Raw genomic sequence first — 25,354 nt, forward strand, 5'->3', positions numbered from 1 at the left:
AAAAAAAAAAAAGTGCAAACTGTGTCAATCGAGATGGAGTTCAATTGAGACTGCTCCATTTCCATTTGTCCAGGGAAAAAAAATAGATAGTTAAGCATACCAATTACCATAAACCTGTACTTTATTTTCAGCCGAAGCACTAATCTGATTCATGCAATCAAGGTTCATGGCAAGTTCTTTCACAAAAGATACAGAATTCGTTAAGAAGCAGTGGCACATTAACATGTCTTTGACAACTCGCAAAATAAATAAATAAAGATATTACTAATAGAGAGTTAGGCTAACAATTCAATGAAGCAGAGTACCTAAAATAAAAAGAAACAAGTTAATGGGGTGAGAGAGGCTCGAACTCTCGACCTCAGGATAACTCAGAAGCTATGAGACCTACGCGCTAGCCAACTGCGCCACCACCCCGTTGATGTTTGATGTTGCGTCTTTTAATTAGTGAAAGATGTACTGTTTCAGAGACCTTTTTTACAAGCCTAGTTTTTAGATTTTCCTTCTTTTTGGTAACAAATCAAGTGATGTCTGTGTACTTGAACCTCATGTATACTTCTCTTTATGATTTCAATGAAAAGGAAAGAAAAATCCCCACCCATCAAAGGAAGAACTATGAAATTTAGGAGCATTGCTACAATCAAATCCACAAATTAAAGCATTGTTTACGTAAATTATTGAGTGTAAAATGGAATATGATTCATTATCTATAAGGTAGCTCTAGAATCATGTTTCAATTAATGGTGGGCGGAGGACCCAACTGCCCATAAATCAGCCTGCATGCTTACTTTCCAATATTCTATAATTTTATAATAATGCATTTTCCTTTGGCTCATTCTATTGAGTAATTGATATTACTAAAAAAGGTTCCAATATTTGATGTTCTTGCAAGAATTTCACTACAGATATAGATAGAACAATATCCATCAATTACAGATCATAGATAGAACACAGCATTGCATAACAGAGCTGTAACCATAATAGCAAAACATTAATATTTTTGACATGCATTCACAGCTCGCTGTATGGCCAATCCAGAGCCTCCTTAATCAATCTTTCAAAATTGTTGTAAGATGAGCCTCCGACATCAGTAGCTTCCTCTGCTTTCTTCTTCCATTCTAATGCCTTTTGCCTCATCGCCTTCCCCTTAATCCCTCCCATCATTTCCTTTACCAGTGCTTCGATCTCATCACGTTTTACATCATGGTTGACCTCCATGCCAATCCCCCATGTGGTGCAGACATACCGACAATTCGGTTGTTGATCTGCGAAAAATGGCCAGCAAATAAGGGGCACACCGGAACAAACACTTTCCAAAGTAGAATTCCACCCACAATGTGTCAAGAAAACGCCAACTGCTGGGTGTGCTAGCACTTGTTCTTGGGGGCACCAGCTTGCTATCAATCCCCTGTCTTTTGTCTCCTCAAAGAATTCTTCAGGCAACATTGCCGAGTCTCCCATCACTACATCAGGCCTAACAATCCACAAAAAGGGGTTCTTGCTATTTGCAAGCCCCCATGCAAACTCCTTCAGATGTTGTTCGGTCATAACAGTCACGCTGCCATAATTCACATAAACAACTGAATTGGGTTCTCTTTTGTCAAGCCATTGGAGGCATTTCGTGTCTTCCTTCCATAAGCTCGCACTTAGAGACTTGAATTGGCTATCAGGAACATGCCGGCTTAGCAAGGTAAGCGGACCTATGTTGTAAATAGTGCGAGGGAATTTGGTCGAAATTGCCTCGAGTACTTCATATTCAAACTCATCAAATGTGTTGAAGATGATCGCTGCAGAATTCAAGCAATTTCGTGCTTCTGATCCCATAAAGTCGAACATGGTTTCCGTGATATCGGTGGTTCTAATGAAGCTAGGGAGGTCCTTGAGGCGGATGTTTTTCATGCCTGGGATCCAGTTGATTGGTGTGTCAAGCGTCCCGTCATCTTTGAAGGTTTCGTCTATAACACGAGAAAGACAGATTTATGTTTTGACGAAACGTTGTTTGATTGATTCTAAATATGAACAGCAAAAACTTTTTCCCCTTTCCATGCCTGTTTACGTGCAATCTTTTCATATCTTTATCGACATGTGATTCCGACAATAGTTAAGGTCATGTTTAATGAGTTTCTTCATTATTACTAATCATATGGTGCAACCGATCCTGCTTAATTATGATCATCCAGCTAGTTCTACTAAGAAAACAAATATAGCCAAAGTACCTTTGAAAGGAATGATTCCTCTCTTGATGAGTTCAGTAAAGGTAAGATATCCCATAAAGCCACAAGCTGAGGCAGTCCAGAGTTGAGCCTCCGGGATGCCTAATTCTTGAGCAACTTTACTTCCAAAACCCATAACCCCATCTGATACTATGCAACTAACCGGAGGCACTTCATCAGAGTTTAGAGAGTTGAGCTTAAGTACAAGCTCTTTGAAGGGGGCCAAGCAGTTCTTTCTTGTTGAGTCACACAGGGCCGGGACTTCTTGAGTTGCATCGCGGTCAGAGGGCGGCATCCCGTCCGGGATTGTTTCGAACCTGAAATCCGGCAGGCCCTTCAGATGGTCGGCTCCTCTGGACCGGATTAAGCGCATGTGGTTGAACTCAGTGTTGACAAAGGTTACGTGGAAACCCTTGGAGTGCAGGAGCTTGGCAAAGTGCATCATGGGGGTCACATGCCCTTGTGAGGGGTATGGGACGCATACAGCATGGGGTTTCTTTGCTCCCACTGAACCCATCTCTGGCCGGCAAATTGAGCTATCTTGGTGGAATCAGAGTTCGAGGGTACTTTATTTATATATATATATACATATATATATATATATATAGTTTAAAAGATGCTAGAGCTCTAATACCAACTGACGCCGAATATCATAATAATTATTTTATATGTTAGTTTCAACAGATGATTAACATAAAGAAGACAAGAGATATGTCCAAAACATAGAAAAATTTTAAATAATATTGATTAATAACTACAAGCTGGATTTAAATAACTACAAAATTTAAAATTATGAAAATTTTTTCAAAAATGAAAAAATCTAAATTATTGTACTATAAATTAATATATAAATAAACAAGAATCCTACAAAAAATTTAGTTAAAATCAAAATCAGAATCATTTCTAAACTTGAAACCAAACATTTACTAACAAAACAATAATGATTATAAATATATGATTCAAAGGAAAAAAAACTAATATTGCCCTAAGTTCAATGAATATATTAAGTTTTTTCTTCCGTATTTGTACAGATTCATCTTTTTAAAATAGTACTTTAATATAATCAATATAAAATTTGAACTTAGATACCTCATATCATTTTGGATCTGCATCACTATTAGAGACGTAAAGAGTTAGATTATTTATCAGACATTAGAACTAACAAATGTTAAGAATTCCCATTTGAATAATACTGACAAAAAGATTCCCTTTATATAGAAGAGACCTAGATGAATCAGTTTAAAAGAATTTAGAAGAAAGATGGGGGATAGTTTTTGTATATTTTAGGTCTTGAAAATTGACCCCCCACCAGGCCTGAAAAAGACAGAAAAAAAAAAAAGAAAGAAAGAAAAAAAAGAAGAAAGGAACTTGGGTTTTGTCGTTTTTGTTTTCCCTTTTTTTAGTGAGTAGGGAAAACGGCTGTTTGCCATGCTGTGGATTATCAAGTAATTATTGGGTGTCTAAAGTATGAAAGACGTCTTCATGTCCTTTTAAGCGCATCGTTTGGTTAAGAGTTCTCATTGTGAAATTCTTATTAAAAGTGAAATAAAATATATTATAATATAATTTTTTAATATAATTTTTATTTTGAAATTTAAAAAATTTAAATTATTTATAATATTTTATATAAAAATTAAAAAAAAATTATAATAATTATATAAAATTAGATAAGATAAAATAATTAATTTTTTATAACCAAACCATCCATAAGTCCCGATCTGATAATTATGCACGCATCCAAATAATAATTATTGGGTGTCAATCATCGAGAAATGCACTTTTAATCTACCCTTCTCTGCCAAAGGTAGGGAGAAAAAAAAAAAAACCAACTACCATTCTTTGACAAGTTTACGATTGAAATATATTAATGAGGTAGTTTGGCTTGAATATTTTGTAAATTTTATGAAAAGAGAGAAAATATTGAATAAAAATTATTATAAAATTAAAATATTATAAAAATATAGTTTTATAATATTATTTTTGTTTGAGATTTGAAAAGATTGAAATTGTTTTTTATTTTTTATTAAAAAATTGGAAGAATTATAATGATTAGTTTGAAAAAATTGTAATAATTAGTTTAAAAATTTTATATTTAAATTATGTTTGAGAATAAGATGGAATGAGATAAAATAAAATTAGATGAAAAGTTTATGTCTCATCCCATACTCCAAAACCTGCCCAAATCAGCTTGAAAGATTTTTAATATTTATATACTAAATTAATACTAAATTAAGCCAAATTAACCTGCAATTAGAATATTAATTGGTGGAGATCGATCAGGTCGTGTCATCATCCATTGTCCTCTTTCGCTTCATATATACACGACTTCTTTGTAACCATAGCTTTGAAGCATTTGCCTTAAATGATTGGCTGAGTTGAGGAACAAATAGCAAAAGAACACATATCATGCATATCTTTAATTGTCAAGATCGACAACCATTTGACCAATTCGTTGATGCCTAACCCCATATTATATGATATCTAATTTATATACGAAAACTCAAAGTAAACAGAACTTTTGCCTGCACATCCGACAGTCAAATTAAGATGATGATCATGTGCTCTGAATTTGAATTCTCTGTCTTTATCTTTTCGTTATATGCTTTTGTCTGCACCAAAAGCCACCGAGCTAGCTGTCAGAAATGGCGTCATTTCCAGTTAGAAATATTGGGATATTTTCGGTTGATGCTCTTTAAGATGCGTGCCCTTACATGCATGCATCAGTGTGTTCTATCTTCAGGTTGAAATTCCAGACTAGGGTCCAAACGTCTTATGTGTATTTGTGCTCAAGTTTCAGTCAAGGATAGAAATCATGATTTACGTAAGAATTATGGAACGTACTATCCTCTAGACCTTAATACGTGATCAGAAGATAACTTCTCGCGGTGTCCAAATCCACTTTAATTTCCTTTTTTGGCTCTAGGGAGACAAAAAAAAAAAAAAAAAAAAACCTTTCATTTCATTCTTCTTTTTCTTTTTCTTTTTTTATTTTTAAATCACGATCATATATTTTTTTTCAAAGTGAATGAAGTTTAAATACTTAACATAACAAATAAAATTGGGCACATATCGTTGCACGTGTTAATTTTGAGTAATAGATGTTGGGCTTATTCGTGTAGAGTTTTTTCTGTTTATGTGCGATCTAATTTGGTGACATAATTTGACAATAATTCGTTGCATATGATTTTTTAGTAGAGTTTCAATGGGATTTGAGCCGTTTTTAACTCTTAAACTGATCCAACTTGCTAATTAAGGTTTTACTATATATATATATTGTATTATTTTGTACGGTTGCCATACTATTGCACTGTGTATTCGACTATCATCTGAAATAAATTCTTCTACAATTTCGTAGACATAAATACACTGTCAAATCACATAAATCTTGTGTCTTGTGTGATTAATTCTGTTTTTTATTTTATTTTCCTCTTGTCCTTCCTAACAATAGAAACAGAATTGGATATGGAATCAATATTATATGATAAATTTTGTATAGAGCATATATGTACTATGAGTTTTCCACACATGTATTTATCTTTTAATTCATAAAATCATCTCACAAAATTAAAATTCACGAATACTTTATATAGTACATAATTCGTAATATTACATCATGTCCTTTAACATTTACTGCTATAAGAATGATTTATCACATCAACATTTATTGCTATCTAACTCAAATATTCATTATAATAATAAGTAATGATATTCACGTAATATATTTCACAATATATATTATAAAATAAGAATATTTTAATAAAATGATGTTATTTTTACAAGTTAATTTATAAAAATAATCTTTATTTTAAAATATTATTATATAAAATATTATAAAAAGTGATGTGTATTTATTATTTTTTTATATTGTGATAGTCATCGGCTTGGATTTGAAAGCAATTAGTGGAGATTTAAAAACCAATCGTCATAGCACCAAGGATTCTTGGAATTTTTAGGATCCTAATACTGTTACACAAGTTTTAAAGTTTCGTTTGTATGTTAAGAATATCTCAGATGATCTATTAATAATAGTAAGAATAATATTTGAAATTATCCAAATGTCATTGTAACGCAACATAATGTTCTACCAATTTATTCAACAAATTGGTTAGTCGACAACTATGTAATTATTTAATAATAAAGTAATAACATAAAGTAAATAAATTATATAACACAAAAATTGATAACGAATAGAAACACTTTAAAGAACTCTTTAAAGGTAAAACCCTAGGGGCAGCCAAATCCTGAAAAATCAATTTTATTATTTGAAAATCAGTTACAAGCAAGTTTCAATTACAAAATCTTTATTAATTGATACTATTACTTAACCAGACAAACGACTCATTTGTCTCTACCGTAGTAGCACTCAGAACCTCTAACGATTTTCAACATTGACTTTTCTCTTGGAACTCTAGTGCGAACCGATTGGCCGCGTCAGGAACCGGCCGGAACCCGTAGAGAACCGGTCGGCGTGCGGTGGAAATTGGAAGAAACCGATGACTTAAACTTAAGAGGAACGGCGTTGTTTCGAGTGAGTTTTCTTCTTCTCCAGCCCCTCCTTCTCCTGAATGTGATCTCTGTAACTCTCTCTCTCCTCTGTAACTCTCTCTCTCTCCTATGCATCTCTCTCTCTCTCAGTCTCTCTCAGTATTCTCTCAGTAAAACCGACAAAGAATCGACGCCGACCAAGAACTGCCAGATAACCACGTCGATCAGTTTCCTCCTCCCCATTGATCGGTTACGGTCGGTGCCTCCCCTATTTTTTCAGACGTCGGTCGGTGTCGATTTTGCTTAAAAACCGCGCCGACGTCGTCGGTTTTCACCCCTAGCAGTTTCCCACTTAAACTCTTATCTGGATAATTACAGAACCCTTGGAACTCAATTTTCACACTCTTGACTTATTTAAAACACTTCATAATAACTTTTAGATACACTCAAAATAGTTATAGATAAAGTTAAAGTATTTTACATTCATCCAAATTACAAAACTAAAAATAAGATGAAGTCTATCATCTTAGTCACCTAGTCCTATCCAAACTTATCAACTTAGTCACCTAGTTCTTGCCAAATTCTTGCATCTATAATATCCTCCTTTGGTGGATCTGTGACAAAATCAACTTGATGAATGTAATATAAACTAGTCAAAAGCACAAACAACAGACAAAGAAACCGAGTAGAAATTTCAAACAAATAATCAAGATTAAAAAAATACCAACATAGACCAATGATTAAGATTAGTACTATCAAAATTCAAAAGATTTAAAATCTAATTCAAAGTCTAAGCATGTTCTAGTCCAATAAAAACAAACTTTAATGAAATCAACTATCAAGTAAAAGTTTCTAAAACAATGTTTTCAAACCAGAATTTAGTTCTCCCCTCAATATTAAACTATCATAACAAAACAAATTCAACTCCCACTCAGCAACATACTTACTCCAACTCTCTCTAAATTTTACAATACCAAAACAATCAATCTGCTCCTCCAATGCTCCTCTAACTCCTCTAACCCTCTCTTTTTGTTACTAATTTGACAAGGCTAAAACCTCATCGTCATCAAAATTAGAAAAATAAATACCAAGTCTATGTGTGCCGAGATGAAGACACTAAAGAAGATCTTGATTTGACATTGCTAAAACTCTCCCTGATCTTAACTCAATCATACATTTTGATAAACCTAATGTATGAATATAAATGCATGTCAAATAGCGAGCAAATGATTGAGGTAACCTAGTTGAGACATAAAACCAAACACTTGGTTGGCATACCATGAAAACCGAAATGCATAATGTCGTAACCCACCAAAATCCATCCTAAATACATTGACAAATCAGACTCACTTCAGAGACTACACTTCTTCACATCCTAGACATTAAAACTCCAAGTCGAAAATCACAAAGCAAAACAAATATTAAAAATCGCAAATGGGTGTTCGCCGAGCCCTATAAATAGGAAATTAAAGAAGATGATTGAATAGAACACTTACCTTGACTGAGCAGCTTGTAAAGAATGAGTTCTCCTTGAGTCTAAACTCCCAATCAAATCGAAATTTTGAGATGTGAGTGAAATCGTGTTTGGCTAGGGCACGAAACGTGCTAGTGCTGTGAGAGTGAATATTGGGGGGGGGGGGGAGGGTGTGTGTGCCTATCGTGGGAACTAAGTGACCTAAGTCACTTAAAGACCTAACGTGCCGCGCACAAGCCTCTGTCTCAAAGTCCCACTCTCAGACCAAATAAAACAAGGGAGTGAGTATACGATTTATAAGATAGGTTGCAGTTAGGACACAATCACCCTAAAATGTGAGAGGTATATTGGCTTGAAAGCGTAAGGCAAGGGCGGCATTGAGCATGTGTTGATGTTTAAGTTTGACAACATCATTTTGTTGTGGTGTTGCAACGCAACTTCGTTGGTGAATGATACCATTTTCGGCAAAGAAGGAAGGCATATCAAATTCAATACCATTGTCACTTCATAACTTTTTAATCATGGTGTTAAACTAGGTGGCAGTGAGAGCAATGAAAGAAGATAAAAGGGATCGAGTTTGAGATTTTTCATTCATGATATATATCCATGTGTAGCGTGTGTAATCATCAACAATTGTGAGAAAATATTGAGAATCATTAAGAGAAGGAGTGGACATTAGTCCCCATATATCACATTAATGTAATAATTCAAATGGAGAGGAAGAAGAGATCTAACTAAGTTGAAAAGGTAGACGATTTTGTTTAGCCATTGGACAAACATTACAATGCTTAGAATCAGTAATGGAAATATGCAATATATCTTTATTGATGGTAGCTAAGCTAGGAAATGATAGATGGCCCAAGCGTTGGTGCCAAAGTATAGCAGGGAGAGTTGAGGTTGAAGCTGAATGTGCTAATCGGGATGAAGGTGGAAGAGACCATCACAATGTTCACCCAAACCAATTGTCCTCCATGTTAGTAGGTCCTGAATAAAAGAGAAATGAGAGAGAAAAATAAGACAACAATGTAACTGGCTTGTGCGTTTATTTGCAGAAATTAAGTTAAATGTAAATGAGGGAACACATAGAACATTAGTGACGATTAGAGAGAAGGAAATACGAATAGTGCCTATATGAGTGATTGGCACAGATGAACTATTGGGTAAATTAACGAAAGTAGATGCAAGAGAAGTGATGGAGGTAAGAAAGGTAACTGAACTGACTATATGGTCAGTGGCCCCTGTATCAATGATTCAAGGAGTAGAGGTGGAAGTGAGAAGATAGAAAGAGGTACCTGACAAAGACGTAGAAGGTTGTGGGGAAAGAGGTGTGAAACTACTTGCAGTAGCATGGATTGCCATTGGCTAAGACGGTGATGGCTTTAGAAGACCTAGAAGCTGTTCACATTGATCCTTAGTGAAAGGAAGGCCTTGAATATCAAGGATGGAATCAACAGTCGAGACTTGATGAGCGGAAGAAGGTGGTTTGTGTAGCCGATGTCCGGGAGGGTAGCCACGAAATTTGTAGCAACAATCCATAGTGTGGCCACTGACCATGGATTTTACAATGTGTGCAAAATGGTCTCTCACGCTTAGAACCAGAAGGTGGCCTGGGATAAGAAGATGGAGCATGGAGACCAAGTAAAACAATAGGTTCTGCAGTGGAAGATGTATGTGATGCCACTTCACGTTGACGTTCCTCTTGTGTGACAAGAGAAAACACTTTGTTAATGGAAGAGAGATGATCTATTAATAGAATTTGTCCACGAACATTGGAGAATGATTCGTTGAGCCCCATTAAAAAACACATGACCTGTTCCTATTGCTAATATTCGAGGAGGGTTTTAGAGGCGCCACAGCTGCAATGAGGGAGGGGATGAAAGTTGTTGAGTTCATCCCAATAACCCTTGAGAAGAGTGAAATAATTGCTAACTGATGTTTGATTCTGGGTGAGAGATGAAATGGCCTTTTGGAGCTGGAAGATGCGAGGAGCATTTCACTAGGAGAAATGTTCCTTGAGGTCAGCCCACATAGCTTGAGCAGTGTCAACGTAGATGATGCTGGCAACGAGATCTTTAGAAATGGAATTGAGTAACCAAGAGAGAACCATGTTATTACAGCGATGAAATAAACTACGAAGTTTATGGAATTGCTTTGGTTCTCAATACCAAAATAGAGTAATATAGTTTGTATATATAGATTACAAAATGTTATCAATTACAATTTAAATCTATTTGAACTGATGTTATCTATATACAATATTTGAATTTGAATTTAAATACTGATGTATATTAGACTTCTGTTGTGGAAGATCTTTATCTACTAAAGAATCGGGCTTGCATGCTGAATCATGAGGATTAACTCCAACAGCCCCCCGCAAGCTGGTGGGAGGAGGAATAACCTGAAGCTTGTCACAGAGAGTTGTGAAACGAGATGCAATAAGGCCTTTGGTGAAGACATCAGCTATTTGATCAATGGTAGAGATAAACCGGATGATAATATCCTTGTTAAGCACTTTCTCCCTAATGAAATGGAAGTCTATTTCGATGTGTTTATTACGAGCATGATAAATCGGATTAGAGGCCAATGAAATAGCCCCAATATTATCGCACCATATGGTTGGTGGAGAGGATAACAGAATATGGAGTTCCTACAAAAGCATGCATATCCAGTATGCTTTAGCTGTAGCATAAGATAGAGCCCGATATTCTGCCTCGATAGACTGAGAGACAACGGACTACTTCTTGACACACCAAGAGACAAGGCATGAGCCAAAGAAGACACCATAGCCAGTTGTTGAGCGTCGATTATCAGGATCTCCAGCCCAATTCGAATCACAGTAAATTTTGAGTTGAGACTTCCCGTTGCTGTAGAACAAGCCGTGATCAATACTTCCTTTAAGATAACGAAAGACCCTTTTGAGTACAATCCAGTGTGAAGTAGTGGGAGAGTGCACAAATTGGCACAATTAATTTATGGAGTATGCGAGATCAGGCCGAGTAAGTGTGCAATACTGTAATCCACTAACAAGCTATCTATATGTAGCAGTTTCAGTTTCAGACAGAGGAGACCCCTCAAAACTAGAGAGTTTAGTTCCACTAACCGAAGGAGCAGGATATGGTTTTGCACCAATCATACTTGCTCGATGAAGAAGATCCAAAATATATTTGGACTGTCGTAGGTGTGAGCCATTTGAAGTCCAATGAGCTTCCATACCCAAGAAATAACCAAGATCCTTCATGGCGAAGGATTGCTACAGCTGTTTGATAACAGAGAAAATAGTTGAAGTGTTGTTGCTTGTGATAAGAATATCATCCATATATACAAGAACATAAACCATAATATGATTTTGGGATAATATAAATAAGGAAGAGTCCACTACAGATGTAGAGAAACCGAGTTCCATGAGAACTTGAGAGAGTCTATAATACCATGCACGCGGTGTCTGTTTCAAGCCATAAAGAGCTTTGTATAGACGACACACATGCTGAGGATATTGAGGATCAACAAAGCCACGGGGTTGTTCCATGTAAACAACCTCATCTAAATATCCATGTAAAAATACCTTTGAGACATCCAACTGTCGAATGCACCAGTCAAAGTTTACTGCCAAAGCAAGGATCAGTTGAATGGTGGAAGATTTGACTACTGGGCTAAATGTTTCAGTAAAATCAACTCCACATTGTTGATCATATCCCTTGGTAACCAGCCTTACTTTGAAGTGCTTGATAGAACCATCTGGCTTACGTTTAATTTTATAGACTCACTTATTGCGTACAATGTTGTGGCCAGTAGGTTTAGGACATAGTGTCCAAGTACCATTTGAGATAAGAGCATCAGAATCTTGACCCATAGCAGCTCGCCATTCAGAGGAGGTGGAAGCTTGTGAATAGCAAGTAGGTTCAGTTGGTTGAATTACACTGCTCAAAGCACGAAGTGGATGCTTTGTAGAATAAAACATTTGATAATCGGGAAAGGATTTAGGACAAAGAGAACCTTTATGGGACCGTGTTATCATTGGATGACGATGAGGTTGAGTAGGTGGTGAGACTAGTGGGAGGTCAGAAACAGAACTATGGGAAGCTGCAGGGTGAGAGGTTGGAGATTGGTTATGAAAATCAGAATTTATACTCTCAAGAGAGGAAGAAATACTTGAGTTGGAAATGGTAGTGGTAGCCTCAGTGGGAATAGCTTTAGCGGGAAGAAGAACAGGCATACGAGCTGCATTTGTAGGAGGAGATGAGGTGGTATTTGGAGAAGTGGAAATACTTGGAAACACAGTTTCAGCAAATACAACATGTCGAGTGACAAGAACTTTGTTAGAGATGGGATCAAGGCAACGATAGCCTTTATGATGATAGCCATAATCAACAAAATTACAGTGTTTGTTGCGGTACATTAATTTGTGAGAATTATAGGGACGAAATAGTGGAAAACATAAACAAGCAAATGTCCGAAATGATGAATAATCTGGTTGTTTGTGAAAGAGTTCATAATGGGGATTTGAGTTACTAAGAACTGGAGTAGGAAGGTTGTTAATTATGTAAACAGCAGTAAGGAATGATTCAACCCACAATGATTGTGGTAAATAAGAATGAGCAAGCATGGAGAGACCCATTTCCACAATGTGGCGATGCTTACTCTCAGCGAGCCCATTTTGTTGGGTAGTATAAGGACAACTAATTCGGTGAAAAATACCATGGAGTTCCAAAAAATTATTGAATTGCTTTGAAACATATTCCCCACCACCATCAGATTGTAGTTGTTTAATAGAGGAGGAGAACTGTTTTTCCACTAGAGCTTTAAATTTAACAAAAGATAGAAAGACATTTGATTTATTAAATAAAGGGTACATCCATGTATAACAGGAGAAATCGTCTAGAAAAATTACATAGTAGCGAAATCCACCGAAAGATACAACTGGAGTGCACCAAACATCTGAATGGATAATTTTGAGTGGAGTAGTGGAAACATGTGTAGATTGCTGAAAATGAAGTTGTTTGCTCTTGCCAAGTTGACATGAAGGACAAACAACTGAATGACGATGAGAGCCCATAAGAGGGAGATTATGACTGGACAGAAGACTTGAAACTGTAGCGAAAGAGGAGTGACCGAGATGGGAATGCCATACATCAACTGGACTTTGACACCTAACATGGCAGTGTGAACATTGGATTTATGAACTTTGTTGGGATGGATGAGATAGAGACCATCTTCACTCCTTCCTTGCAATAGAGTGCGACCCGTGTGTTTGTCCTTAATATAAAACAAAGAATTGGTTAAGATAAAGAAACAAGAATTATCTTTACAAAACTGATTTATGGAAATAAGATTGGCAAATTTATTGGGACAATGAAGAACACGAGAAAGCTTGAAAGGGTTAGAAGAAGTTTGTAAAGTAAGAGAACCAGTGTTGTGTATATCCAAACCTGTACCATTGCCTACAACAATGTTTCCATTTCTACTATATGGTTCATGAATAGTGAGATTCTCAAGAGTAGGAGTGACATGAGCATTAGCTCCACTGTCAGCAAACCAAGCATCATTATCAGAGAGAGAGTTAGACTGAGCAACCATGGCAGCCAGCTGAGTAGGGGATGACGACCTTGATATGCATAATCCATCCAATGGTAACAATCAAGTGCACGATGACTACCCTTTCCACAAATTTGGCAAGGAAAGCGAGGTGCAGTAGTTTGTTGAGAGGAGCTACGGGACACTTGTGGAGTGGAAGAAAAACCTTGGTGAGAGGAGGATTGCTTGTGATGAATTTGTTTACTGTATGGAGGCTTATGCTTTTTGTGAGAGAGCTGACAATTATTGCGCGAGAAATAGGCAACATTGGGTTTAGGTGCACTTTGTTGGTGTTGGTTGTCCAGCAAAAGTTCAAAGGATAATAACTCAGCAGTGAAATCAGAAACTGACAATGCTGAATCACGAGAAGCAAATGAGTAAGAGGTAATAAAAGGGTTGAAAACTGGAGTCAGCCCACCAATAATGAACGAGATAAGGTCATCATCAGTAATTGGATGACCAGAAGCAGCAAGTTGGGCAGCCAAAGATTTGGCAAAAGTGACAAAGTCAGTGCAAGATTTGGACCCTTGATGAAGAGTTTGTAGTTGGCGTTTAAGTTGAGTAATCCGAGAGTGAGAATGAGAGGCAAATTTCAATTCAAGAGAATTCCAGACTTCACAAGAAGTGTGGAGACCATAGACGGTGGGTAGAATAGATTCAGAAATAGAGGCATTAATCCAACTCAAGATGAATTGATCTTTTTAACCCAAAGGGAATAAGCAGGATTGAGAGCAGACCCTGAAACAGAGTCAGTAGATAGAAGTTTTGGAGGGCATGGTTCGGAGCCATCAACGATACCCATCAAATCATAAGTGCGAAGGACTGGAGCAGTGATAGAAATCCAACTATGATAGTTGGATCCATCGAGCTTGATAGTACCAAGCTGAGCAACATTAGGAAAATGGAAGGGAGCGAAAGAAGATGCCATAAACGTGAGCTTATGGTTTGTATATATAAACGTGAGCTTATGGTTTGTATATATAAGCGTGAGCTTATACTATCTCTGATACCATGAAATAAACTACGAAGTGTATGGAATTGCTTTGGTTCTTAATACCAAAATAGATTAATATAGTTTGTATATATAGATTACAAAATGTTATCAATTACAATTTAAATATATTTGAACTGATGTTATCTATATACAATATTTGAATTTGAATTTAAATATTGATGTATATCAGACTTCTATTGTTAAAAATCTTTATCTGCTAAAGAATCGGACTTGCATGCTGAATCATGAGGATTAACTCCAACAAGCGAGACCATGGTTCAAACAAAGGATCAGAGACGGTGGATGGTCGAGGAAGGGAACCATTGATGAATTCAGCTTTTTTCTTGGCACTGAGAGCCACAACATAGGGCGGCTCCAAGTGGAGTAATTATCTACAGTGAGAGGGAGTGAGACTAACAGAGGACCAGGGCTGTCGCCATTGTGTAGAAAGTAGGGACTAGAGCGATTGTCAGCCATAACGTGTGAGGCCATTACCAGAGAGATCAAATCAATCTCTGATACCCATATATAAGTTGAATAAACTATTTCATTGATCTAATGTGTACAGGTGCTGAAGCTTATATAGAGCAAAGAATATAAAGTTGGAAATTTAAATACAAGATAACAGAATACAAGAATGTTATTCTATCTGTATTGTTATCCTATTGTTTGACTTGGTCTTCCAGAGTTTTTTTTTTTTTTTTGTGATAACTTGGTCTTCCAGATTTGTTCTTCTCGTGACAAGTGTTGAGCCAAGATTTTGATTTATAGTCGGTTAGTGCGAAGTTTAATAAAAAATAAAAATAAAAAAATAACATGGAATTATCAAATTTAAAAAATTCACTGAACACCTATTTTTTTTCTTGGACAAGCAAATCATTTTAATCCAGTTAATTATTTAGAACTGAAGTAATTTCTTTTCGCTTGTTTTGTTCTCTCTCTCACTCACTCTCTCTCTCATCTTCACTCTTGTTTTGGTTGTTCTTATTGCTTCCATATAAGAATATACAAAAAGTAATTGAATGTTAATTGAAAACAATCCAAGAATTAAACATTAATATAATCGAATCCCAAAAATATCAAGTTGGATATATATATATAAATATATATATGTGAAGTGATTTGTACAATATTTATTAAGTATTTAATGATAAAAAAATAAACATGGACAACAATATATAAATGCTCCATGGGGAAATTATTTTCGGATAATAGCCAAACTTAGATTGTTTTACGTTCACCCTTCAGAATTGGCTAATGGAGAGCCTCCTTAATCAACCTTTCAAAGTTCTTATAAGATGAACCTCCGATATCAGCAGCTTCCTCTGCTTTCTTCTTCCATTCTACTGCCTTCCGCCTCATCGCCTTTCCCTTCTCCCCTCCCATCATTTCCTTAACTAGTGCTTCAACCTCAACTCGTTTTACATCCATATTGAGCTCCATGCCAATCCCCCAACTGGCGCAAGCGTATCGGCAATTCGTTTGCTGTTCCGCAAAAAATGGCCAGCAAATTACAGGTACACCACAACAGACACTTTCCAACATAGAATTCCACCCACAATGTGATAGGAAAACGCTAACTGCTGGGTGTGCTAGAACTTGGCCTTGGGGGCACCAGTTTGCTATCAATCCCCTGTCCTTCGTCTCCTCAAAGAATTCTTCAGGCAAAATCACCGAGTCTCCCATCACTAAATCAGGCCTAACAATCCACAAAAATGAGTGCTTGCTATTTGCAAGCCCCCATGCAAATTCCTTCAGATGTTGTTCAGTCATGACTGTCATGCTGCCATAATTTATGTAAACGACTGAGTTGGGTTCTCTTTGGTCGAGCCATTGGAGGCATTTTGAGTTTTCTTTCCATAAGCTTAAACTTAGAGATTTGAGTTTGCTGTCAGGAATATGCTGGTTGATGAGTAAGGGAAGCGGGCCTAGGGTGTAAATGTTGCCAGGGAATTTGGCCGAAATTGCTTCGAGTACTTCATATTCAAACTCATCAAATGTGTTGAAAACGATCGCTGCAGAATTCAAGCAATTTTGTGCTTCTGATCCCAGAAAGTCGAAAAAGATATCCTTAGTGTCGGTGACTCTGATGAAGCTAGGAAGATCCTTGAGCCTGACGTTTTTCATGCCCGGGATCCAGTTGATTGGTGTGTCGAGCGTGCCATCATCTTGGAAACTTGCATCTGCACGCAAGACATAAATTCTATAGTCGATGAGCAGGTGTTGTCGTCACGTCATATCACGTCACGTCATATTATATCACATCACATCTCATCTCAACATTTAAATAAAATTCAGATACAAATATTTTTTAATTTTTTTTTCATACATTTTCACCTAATTATTACTAATTATTACGATTTTTTTAAATTTTCATATAAAATATAAAAAATAATTTAATTTTTTTAAATGTAAAAAAAAAAATCATATAAAAATATTATATTATAGTAATATTTTAATTTTATAATATTCTTAATCATTTCTTTAACTCATTTCTAAAATTTAATAAAAATCTTAATTCAAATTATTTCATTATTATTTATAAATCATCTTACTACTATCTTACTATTACAGAATTTCATGTCCCATAATTTTTCATAGCAAAAATTACTTTTTCATTGGAAAAATTGCATTCACCGCGGCCCAACGAAGATTGTAATTGCATGTTAAAAATATAGTTTTGTATGCTCCTTGAAAAACAAAAATTGTACGCATGGCCGCATGGTGGAACCAATATAAAAGCATGTAAATTGTTTTACTCTCTCTCTATATGAGTACACGTGCATTATTAAAGATCTATTTAAAGATCACTTGAAGTAACAAATCAATATTGTAATTGCAAAAAATCGATTAAAAAATAAAAAAGCCAACATTGTTTTACAAATCACCATAGAAGTACAAATAAATGATAAAAATTAAGAAAACAAAAAATAAAACTCATTGTTGAATCTAAGACTAAATGGTATAAGGCCTCTATTATATATAGATAGGAATAGTCATGGAATATATGTTGCCTTTACTCTTTCCTCTTAATTGTTAACTCGATGTTAGCTGCATATATATTAACAAAATCCAATCAAAATAAATTAGTTAGTAGAAGACTTGAATGAGAAAGTGTCGACAAATAGGAAAAATGAGGTTTTAAATATACCAAATAGTTTATAAAAATAAACCGAAAAATCTTCTTATCTATTATGAGATGTGAAAAAAAAAAAAAACAATTAATCTGAAACTGTGAGATTTTATTGATTAATGACCAAGAAATAGGTATAAGTATGAAAAAATTATTGAGAAAATAAAAGAAATTTGGAAAAATAAGTACTAAGTAGGATTTTTTAGAATTTTTGAGGGGTCAAATTGTCTTTATGTATATGTATATATATATATTAGGACATCTTTAAAAAGTATGTATTAAAGAAAGCGTTTTGAAAAATTTTAAGTCATGATTCCATTTAAATGTTGAGTTGAGTTGAGATGAGTTGAGTTCTTTATGAATAATAATAAGTTAAAATGGTAGAGTGAGTTTCATAGGACCCATCTAATATAAATTTAAATGTGTTTAGATGTTAAGATGAATTTAGATGTAGTTATGAGAAGTTGAAAAATATTGTGGGTCATACGTGTAAAAATGTGTTGAGTTTAAAAAGGTTATGTGTCTCACGTATAAAGAGGTTTTGAGTTGAAATGAATTTAGTGATTTGAAAGTTAAGTGTTTGGATGTTAGGCTCAGTTTAAAATTAGACTAAACTGAATTGATCTCTATTCAGTTCAAGTTCCAAACGTGACCTGACCTCGTTTGTTTTTTAGAAAGAAATGAGATGAGTTGAGATTAAAGTTAAAAATTGAATAAAATATTGTTAGAATATAATTTTTTAATATAATTTTTGTTTTAAGATTTGAAAAAGTTGAATTGTTTATTTTATTTTATATAAAATTTTGAGAAAATTATAATGATTTGAGGAGATGAGATGAGATAAGATGAATTGAGAGGAGTTGCGAAAACAAAAGTGGCCTTAATCTCTCAAATTCAAGATTAAAACATATGCTGTTATGCTTTATAATATCGTAATGATTAAGAAGACATTTTTTTCCTTTTTATTATATTTTAATAATCTTATTTTGAAAAAGCTAATAGAAACGAAAGAGATCGCTCCATCTAATATAAAATTGTTTAGTCTAATCAGTTGATTACAAATATTTCAAGAAGAGAGCTCCTTGACAAATTAAGGTCGTGATAAAAATCTTGTTTGTTTCATTATTAATAATCTTATCATGATGCCGGCCTCTATGCCAACTACATGACCATGAAAGGTTTGAAAAACAAAAATAGTGGAAGTACCTTTGAAAGGAAGGATGCCTCTGTTGATTAATTCAGTGAAGTTCAGATATCCCATAAAGCCACAAGCCGAGGCAGTCCAGAATCGTACCTCTGGGATGCCCAATTCTTCTGCAACTTTACTTCCAAAACCCATCATCCCATCCGATACTATGCAAGTAACAGGAGGCCGAGCGGAGTTGAGCCTAATTACCAGCTCTTTAAAGGGGACCGCGCAGTTCTTTCTTGTGGACTCACACAGTGCACGGGGTTCTTGAGTTGCATCAAGGTCGGACGGTGGCATCCCGTCCGGGATTGTTTCGAACTGGAAATCCGGCAGGCCCTTCACATGGTCGTGTCCTTTGGACCGGATTAAACGCGTGTGGTTGAACTCAGTGTTGACAAAGGTTATGTGGAAACCCTTGGAGTGTAGGAGCTTGGCTAAGTTCATCATGGGGATCACATGCCCTTGTGTGGGGTATGGGACACATACTGCATGGGACTTCTTTGCTCCCACTGAATCCATCTTTAGCTACCCAGTTCATGAGCGTCTAGGAGGTCTAAGCTTTGCCCCTTTTAATAGAAAAAATGCTTCGGTATTAGCCGTTCGATGGAGTCAAAGTACTGTCTCATTAACTGTTAAGAGGGGTAAGCTGAGAGATTATTTATCAAACATGACAAGTGACAACTGACCAATGCTAAGCATCCCAGTTTGATCATATTGACAAGATCAAAGAGAGGATTCATTTGTTAAAAAGAATCTGACAAGTAAGATAAAGAGGTAATCAATTTTTAATGATCATTAATGCCTGTACGTAATTTCATTTTCTATATATAGCGATCAATGCATATATATATATATATATATATGCACACGCTAGTAAAGTGCACGGCTAGTGATAGGCTTATTATCATATTATTATTCATCTATTATTTAAGTATATTTTAATTTTTTATTATTATTTTAAAATATTTTTTAACATCTTTAATCATTAAGAAAAATTTTAAAAATATATAATTTTATTAATACTCATTTTCTTAATTATTAAGTAAAATAAAAAATAAAAAAAATTAAATACAAAAAAAAAATAGATAAGTAATAGTAAGATAATAACCCTATTATTATTCAAAGTGCATCTATGCCCAGATGTTAAAAATAAGAAAAAAAATAAAAAATAATAAGAAATAGTAAATGGAAAGGTGAGAAATGAAATTTAAAGAAAAAATGAATAAAACGTAATAAAAAGTAAAAAATAAAAATAAAGTAAAGAAATAAAGATAAATAGCAAGAAATACTAACGTGCACTGTGAGATGTCGCACATGGGGACCCACCTAACATAAAACTAAAAAACTTTTGTTGTCTTTTTCTAGTGTGGAAAAGGTCAAAAGTCTTACGGATTCGGTTCTCTTTTATCTCCTCTATTATTCTTCTAGAACACTCTCTCCTAACAGTCATCTTTGAGTATTGATATTAGACTCATAAAATGAGTTTAATTTTTAAAATTTAATAAATCTAACTTTAAAATTATTGTATTAGATTCACTATACTTTGAAATCTGAAACTATGAGCTACAGTATCTCATTTCATTTTCAAAATTGAAGAACTATTATTCATCACTATCGATATTATTTTATTAGCAAAATCATATCTTTATCCCATATTCTCGTTGTTTTCTCTCTCTTTCTCTTCCTCTGTCTTTATTCATCCCCCAAGTTCCCAATAGCTCGAAATTTCCAAATCTCATTTCTCTTCATCTCCTTTTTTTCCTCTTCCTTTCTTTTCGATTCCCAGATTCCATTTCTTCCTCTCCGTTTTCTCTCCTTTTTTTTCGTCAAGCTATCCATTCCCTTTGCCGTGAGTCACTGGTTCATCTTCGTCTGACGAAATTAAACCTTCATTAATTGCTGAATAATCAAACCTCTGGTATGTATGGTCCTGATCGATTTCAACTACCGAAGCCATCTCAGTTGTTGTTGAAAACGACCTCGGTGGCGGTGAGGTTGCAAACGCAGCATTATTATGCCCCATGGAATAAACTCAGAAATTCACGAGGAGAATCATCACGTACACCATCAAAGTGGGAGTATGAGAAAAGACATGTTGAAATAGCCACACGAACGAAAGTGCATCTCTCTCTGAACCTGAGCGAGAATCCCCTGTAGGTCTTCATTTTCCTGCCAGGTGTTTTAGGTCCTGTAGATCTTTGTTTTGTTTGTTATCTATGGCAGTCGTAGATTTCATCAAAACCCAGTTTGGAAAACTTGATTTCTTGGTATATATGATTCAAAGCTGATTTCTTTATCTACTTTTTCATTCTTCCTGAACATCACGAAATTTGTTAAGTATCCTTCATGACAAGGTTGGACAGTTAGTTGAATTTTTATTTCTTGTAGGAACTCGTTGGCTTATTTTTCTTAGTTATTATTGTCATTGTTATTATTATTTTGCGTTTTTCTTCTCGTGTGAACCTTTTTCTTGGAGAAAAACTTTGCATTTTACACTTGAATGATCTCTATTTTTCAATTTGTATCCCAAATGATAAAGCTTGATAACTGACAGTCTAAATTACCAACTTCTAGTAATTTGTTATATTAATAACATATGGTTAGTGTAACTGTAAAATATGAAAAAAAATAAATTAAAAATATTGTTATTAAAAAAATAATATTATATTATTATTTTGATGAATGCAATAGCTAATTCAATGTGGGGTTATGCTTAGGAAGGTTTTGGACTTATGGAAAATATGTACTTTTCATTAAATTTTGAAGATAACTTTGATGAAACCAATGTTAATGTTCTTCGAGATTCTTCTTCCCATTCTCTTATCTTTTTCGTTTTCTCTCCTCTCCGTCTCCTACCCTCACCATCACACTACAGACAGCCACCTCACTTCTTCATCCCTTTCATCTCTCTCTCTCTCTCTCTCAGAAGCTCTTTGTTCCATCTGCATGTTTTTTTTTTTACTTTTTTGTTGACATGTATTTTTTTTAAAATCATTTTATTTATGTGATTTTCTCTGTTGTTTGTTTTTTTTTCCGAAGGTTTATTCTTCAAATCTAGAAAAATTGTAGTTTTTATTTTTTTCCTGCATATTGGTTTTATGTCCACGTATTAGGAGTTTTTTTAGATCTACAAATGTATTATATATTTAGATTTTTTTTTATTTTGTTGCTGTGTTGGAATTTTTATTTTATTTTCTCACAAAATGTTCTGTGTTATAATCCCAGCGTTCCTGAGCTTTCTTCACCTCCTTTTTGTTTCCCTGCTTCTCCATCTCTTTAATCTCTGTTTCTCTCTGTGTTTCTTGATTTATTTGATTTGTTTTGCAAATCCTTACAAATTTGGAGGTTTATTTATCAGATCTGAAGTTTTCTTTTTATTTTCTTGTTCTTTTTTCTGTATATTAAGATTTTGTTCTCCTTTTTTTCGATAAATTATTTTTTTGCGAGTCCTTACAGATTCGAAGGTTTATTCTTTAGATCTGCAGAAGTTGTAATTTTTTTTTCTTTTTGTATATTGTTTTTTGTCCTTGTATTAAAGATTTTTTTAGATGTACACATTTATTATATATTCCGATGTTATTGTTTATTTTTTTACTAAGTTGGAATTTTTTTTCCCTCACAAAATGTTCTCTGCCATAAGCCCAACGTTCTTGATTCTTCTTCACCTCCTGTCTTTCTTTGCTTCTCCATCTCTCTCTCTCTCTCTCTCTTTCTCTCTCTCTCTCTCTCTCTCTCTCTCTCTCTCTCTCTCTCTCTCTCTCTCTCTCTCTCTCTCTCTCTCGATTTGTTAGAATTCTTTTGTATGAATCTTTACAAATTTGAAGGTTTATTTTTTTAGATCTGGAGGATTTTTTATTCTCCTGTTCATCTTTTTGTATATTCAGATTTTGTTATCTTTTTTTTCCATAATTTTTTTTTTGTTGCGAGTCATCACAGATCCAAAAGTTTATGTTTAGATCTAGAAAAATTGGCAAATATTTTTTCTTTCTGTATGTTGGTTTTTTTCCTCGTATTAACGTTTTTTTTAGATGCACACATTCATTATATATTCCAAATTTCTGTTTGATTTTTTTATTGAGTTCAAAGTTCTTATTCAATCTGCTTGATTTTCTTTTTCTGTTATTTTGTTTGCTATCTGTTTTTTCTAAATAAGTAAATAAATTATACTATTTTCTTCCTTCTTGGATTTTCAATATAATTTTCTTTTACATTTTTTTTTTTTTTTTAGATATGATTTATGTTAGCAGTTTGCACGTGATGATGTAATATGGGCCAAGTGAAGTAGAAGTCGAAGATGGAAGAGGGAGCAACGACAGTGCACACCAAGTGTTTGGTAAAAAGGAAGAGGGAGCAACGGCAGTGCATACCAAGTGTTTGGTAAAAAGACATGAACGTTGGTTTCCCCCATCCCTTCCCGAGTGAATTTCATCTGCTTTGTTCTTTTCCTAGGGTTACTGATAGTGTATATATATATACACATACTTTTAAGAGCATTCAAATGTTTTACCAATTCTATTGGTTCAAAGTTGGATTGACATATGACCAAGTTTTCTTATGATCTCTATTTTTGCAAATGGTACAAAAGAATAATCTTCTTCATTAACTATGTCTGGTAGAACAAACGATTTGAAATTAATAGTTGAATTAAATCTAAACATTCTACGCATTTTGTTTTCAGACAACACAAACCTTCACACTTCAGTACCTATTACCATCCTTTTCTGTATTTTGCATACATTCATATGGTCAGTTTTACTGCCTGCTCTTATTAATTGCGTATTCTTTTACTGGTTTGTCTATTATTTCTTCTGTTCTTTTATCGTCTTCTCATTCCGTAGCAGACATAGTATCACTCAAAACTACTTAAGCATGAGAAGACGATCTATTAATCTTAAGCCCAATGCTCCCACTAAAAGGAATTTCTACCTCCTTTCATTCCGCTGTCTTTTTGGTATCAGAGCTATTTGAGTTTTGATAGTTCGAAATAATTCTCTTCATTTCAATTGTTTTGTCATCTTACAACCCATACCCTGAATTCTTACTTTATCTTTATTACTCTTTTATGTCAAGAGACCCAGAACCTTGTAAGACCTGTCAACCAGGAGAGTGTTTGGGCAATTAGGTATAGGGGTGAGTCAGGGATGGTAATAAGTACTGAAGTGTGAAGGTTTGTGTTGTCTAAAGACAAAATGAGTAGAATGTTTAGATCTAATTCAACTATTAGTTTCAGATCGTCTGTTCCACCAAACATTGTTAATGAAGAAGATTATTCTTTTGAAGAAATTGCTTTAAGTGATTTCAACTAATGGAATATTCCAAAAATTAGTACAAATTCTATTTACTGAACCTCTTGGGTTCAATCTACTTTCAACACTGCTTTTAATGTTAGAACGGTTGAACAAACTTATGCTATTGCAAAATCTCAAGAAAAATGCTACATGTTTACTAAAAAAACTTATCCAAGATTTTTTGGATAAGTTTTTTAGTAGAAGGCTACAAATATTTGCATATTAGGTCTGTTCAGGTTGCTATCAAACCCTTAACAAGGAAGGGCATCAATGCATCTATTCTACTTTGTTTACGAGATGCTAGGTTCAATAAGTTTGAAACTAGTATTCTTGGAATGATTCAGTCCTCTTTATTTGGAGGTCCAGTTCATTTTAATTGTTTTCCTGATTTAACTCTTGCTTTGGATGATAGTAATATTATCAAAGCTTTAACTTTGAATATTTTAACTTCTAGCTATGATATGCTGAAGGCAGCAAACCACTTGCTCTTGTTTATCGAATTTATTATCGTCTTTTAAAACAAATTTAAATCTAAAAGCTATTTCAAAACCAACTGTGGGAAAAACTCTCTTGATCCAGAGTTCTACCCCAGATGCGAACATTCAAGTTCCAAAGATAGTTTATTGGAAAGATATTTCTCTTCCCGATGAATGGACTTTAGAACATGAAGTTCCTCCTGTTAAAACTGTTCCTGATGATTGTAATTTGGATTATATTCGACAATATTTGGATAGTTCTGTTAAAACTAGATTTGATCAAACTAGTACTCCTAACTTAAGAAGAAATTCTTTTACTGGATCTAGATCTTTTTTTGCTGGTTCTGTTATTGATAGTCTAGTAAGACGAGATCAAAATCTCAAACAATTTCTGGAAGATTCAGTCAAAACAACCCAGCTTGTTAACCCTGATTTAAAACTGAAAGGAATTTCTACCTTCTCTCAGGTTACTTCTGCTTATTATTCTACCAAGGATACTGAAACATCCAAGGATAAGTTCGTCAAAGAAGAAGC

The 25,354-nt window shown here is 34.5% G+C and overlaps 2 protein-coding genes and 1 non-coding gene across 4 annotated transcripts in view; all 3 read right to left on the minus strand.

Moving 5' to 3' along the window:
• Nucleotides 1-329: 329 nt before the first annotated feature.
• On the minus strand, nucleotides 330-414 carry TRNAM-CAU. Its single transcript is given in 2 exon segments — nucleotides 330-365; nucleotides 377-414. It is a non-coding gene; the product is annotated as a tRNA-Met (tRNA).
• Nucleotides 415-849: 435 nt separating this feature from the next.
• Nucleotides 850-25,354, minus strand: part of LOC121252961 (linamarin synthase 2-like) — a 45,433-nt gene continuing 20,928 nt past the window's right edge. Inside the window, exons 1-3 of one of the 2 annotated variants that reach the window (XM_041152822.1) lie at nucleotides 19,632-19,654; nucleotides 2,214-2,789; nucleotides 850-1,952 (exon numbers count right to left, since the gene is read on the minus strand). In XM_041152822.1, coding sequence (XP_041008756.1) covers nucleotides 1,009-1,952; nucleotides 2,214-2,727 — 1,458 coding nt within the window. In that variant the 5' untranslated portion in view covers nucleotides 2,728-2,789; nucleotides 19,632-19,654 and the 3' untranslated portion in view covers nucleotides 850-1,008. Of the gene's footprint in view, nucleotides 1,953-2,213; nucleotides 2,792-19,631; nucleotides 19,655-25,354 lie in introns of those variants that run through there. The other variant, XM_041152821.1, reaches the window with a different exon arrangement.
• Nucleotides 15,946-19,685, minus strand: LOC121252965 (linamarin synthase 2-like). The gene is made up of 2 exons (XM_041152824.1): nucleotides 19,074-19,685; nucleotides 15,946-16,917 (listed from the first exon to the last, which is right to left on the minus strand). Exons 1-2 carry the CDS (start codon nucleotides 19,573-19,575, stop codon nucleotides 15,989-15,991), a joined length of 1,431 nt encoding a protein of 476 aa, XP_041008758.1. The 5' UTR covers nucleotides 19,576-19,685; the 3' UTR covers nucleotides 15,946-15,988.

This window comes from Juglans microcarpa x Juglans regia, chromosome 2S (assembly GCF_004785595.1).
Source record: "Juglans microcarpa x Juglans regia isolate MS1-56 chromosome 2S, Jm3101_v1.0, whole genome shotgun sequence".
Taxonomy (NCBI): domain Eukaryota; kingdom Viridiplantae; phylum Streptophyta; class Magnoliopsida; order Fagales; family Juglandaceae; genus Juglans; species Juglans microcarpa x Juglans regia.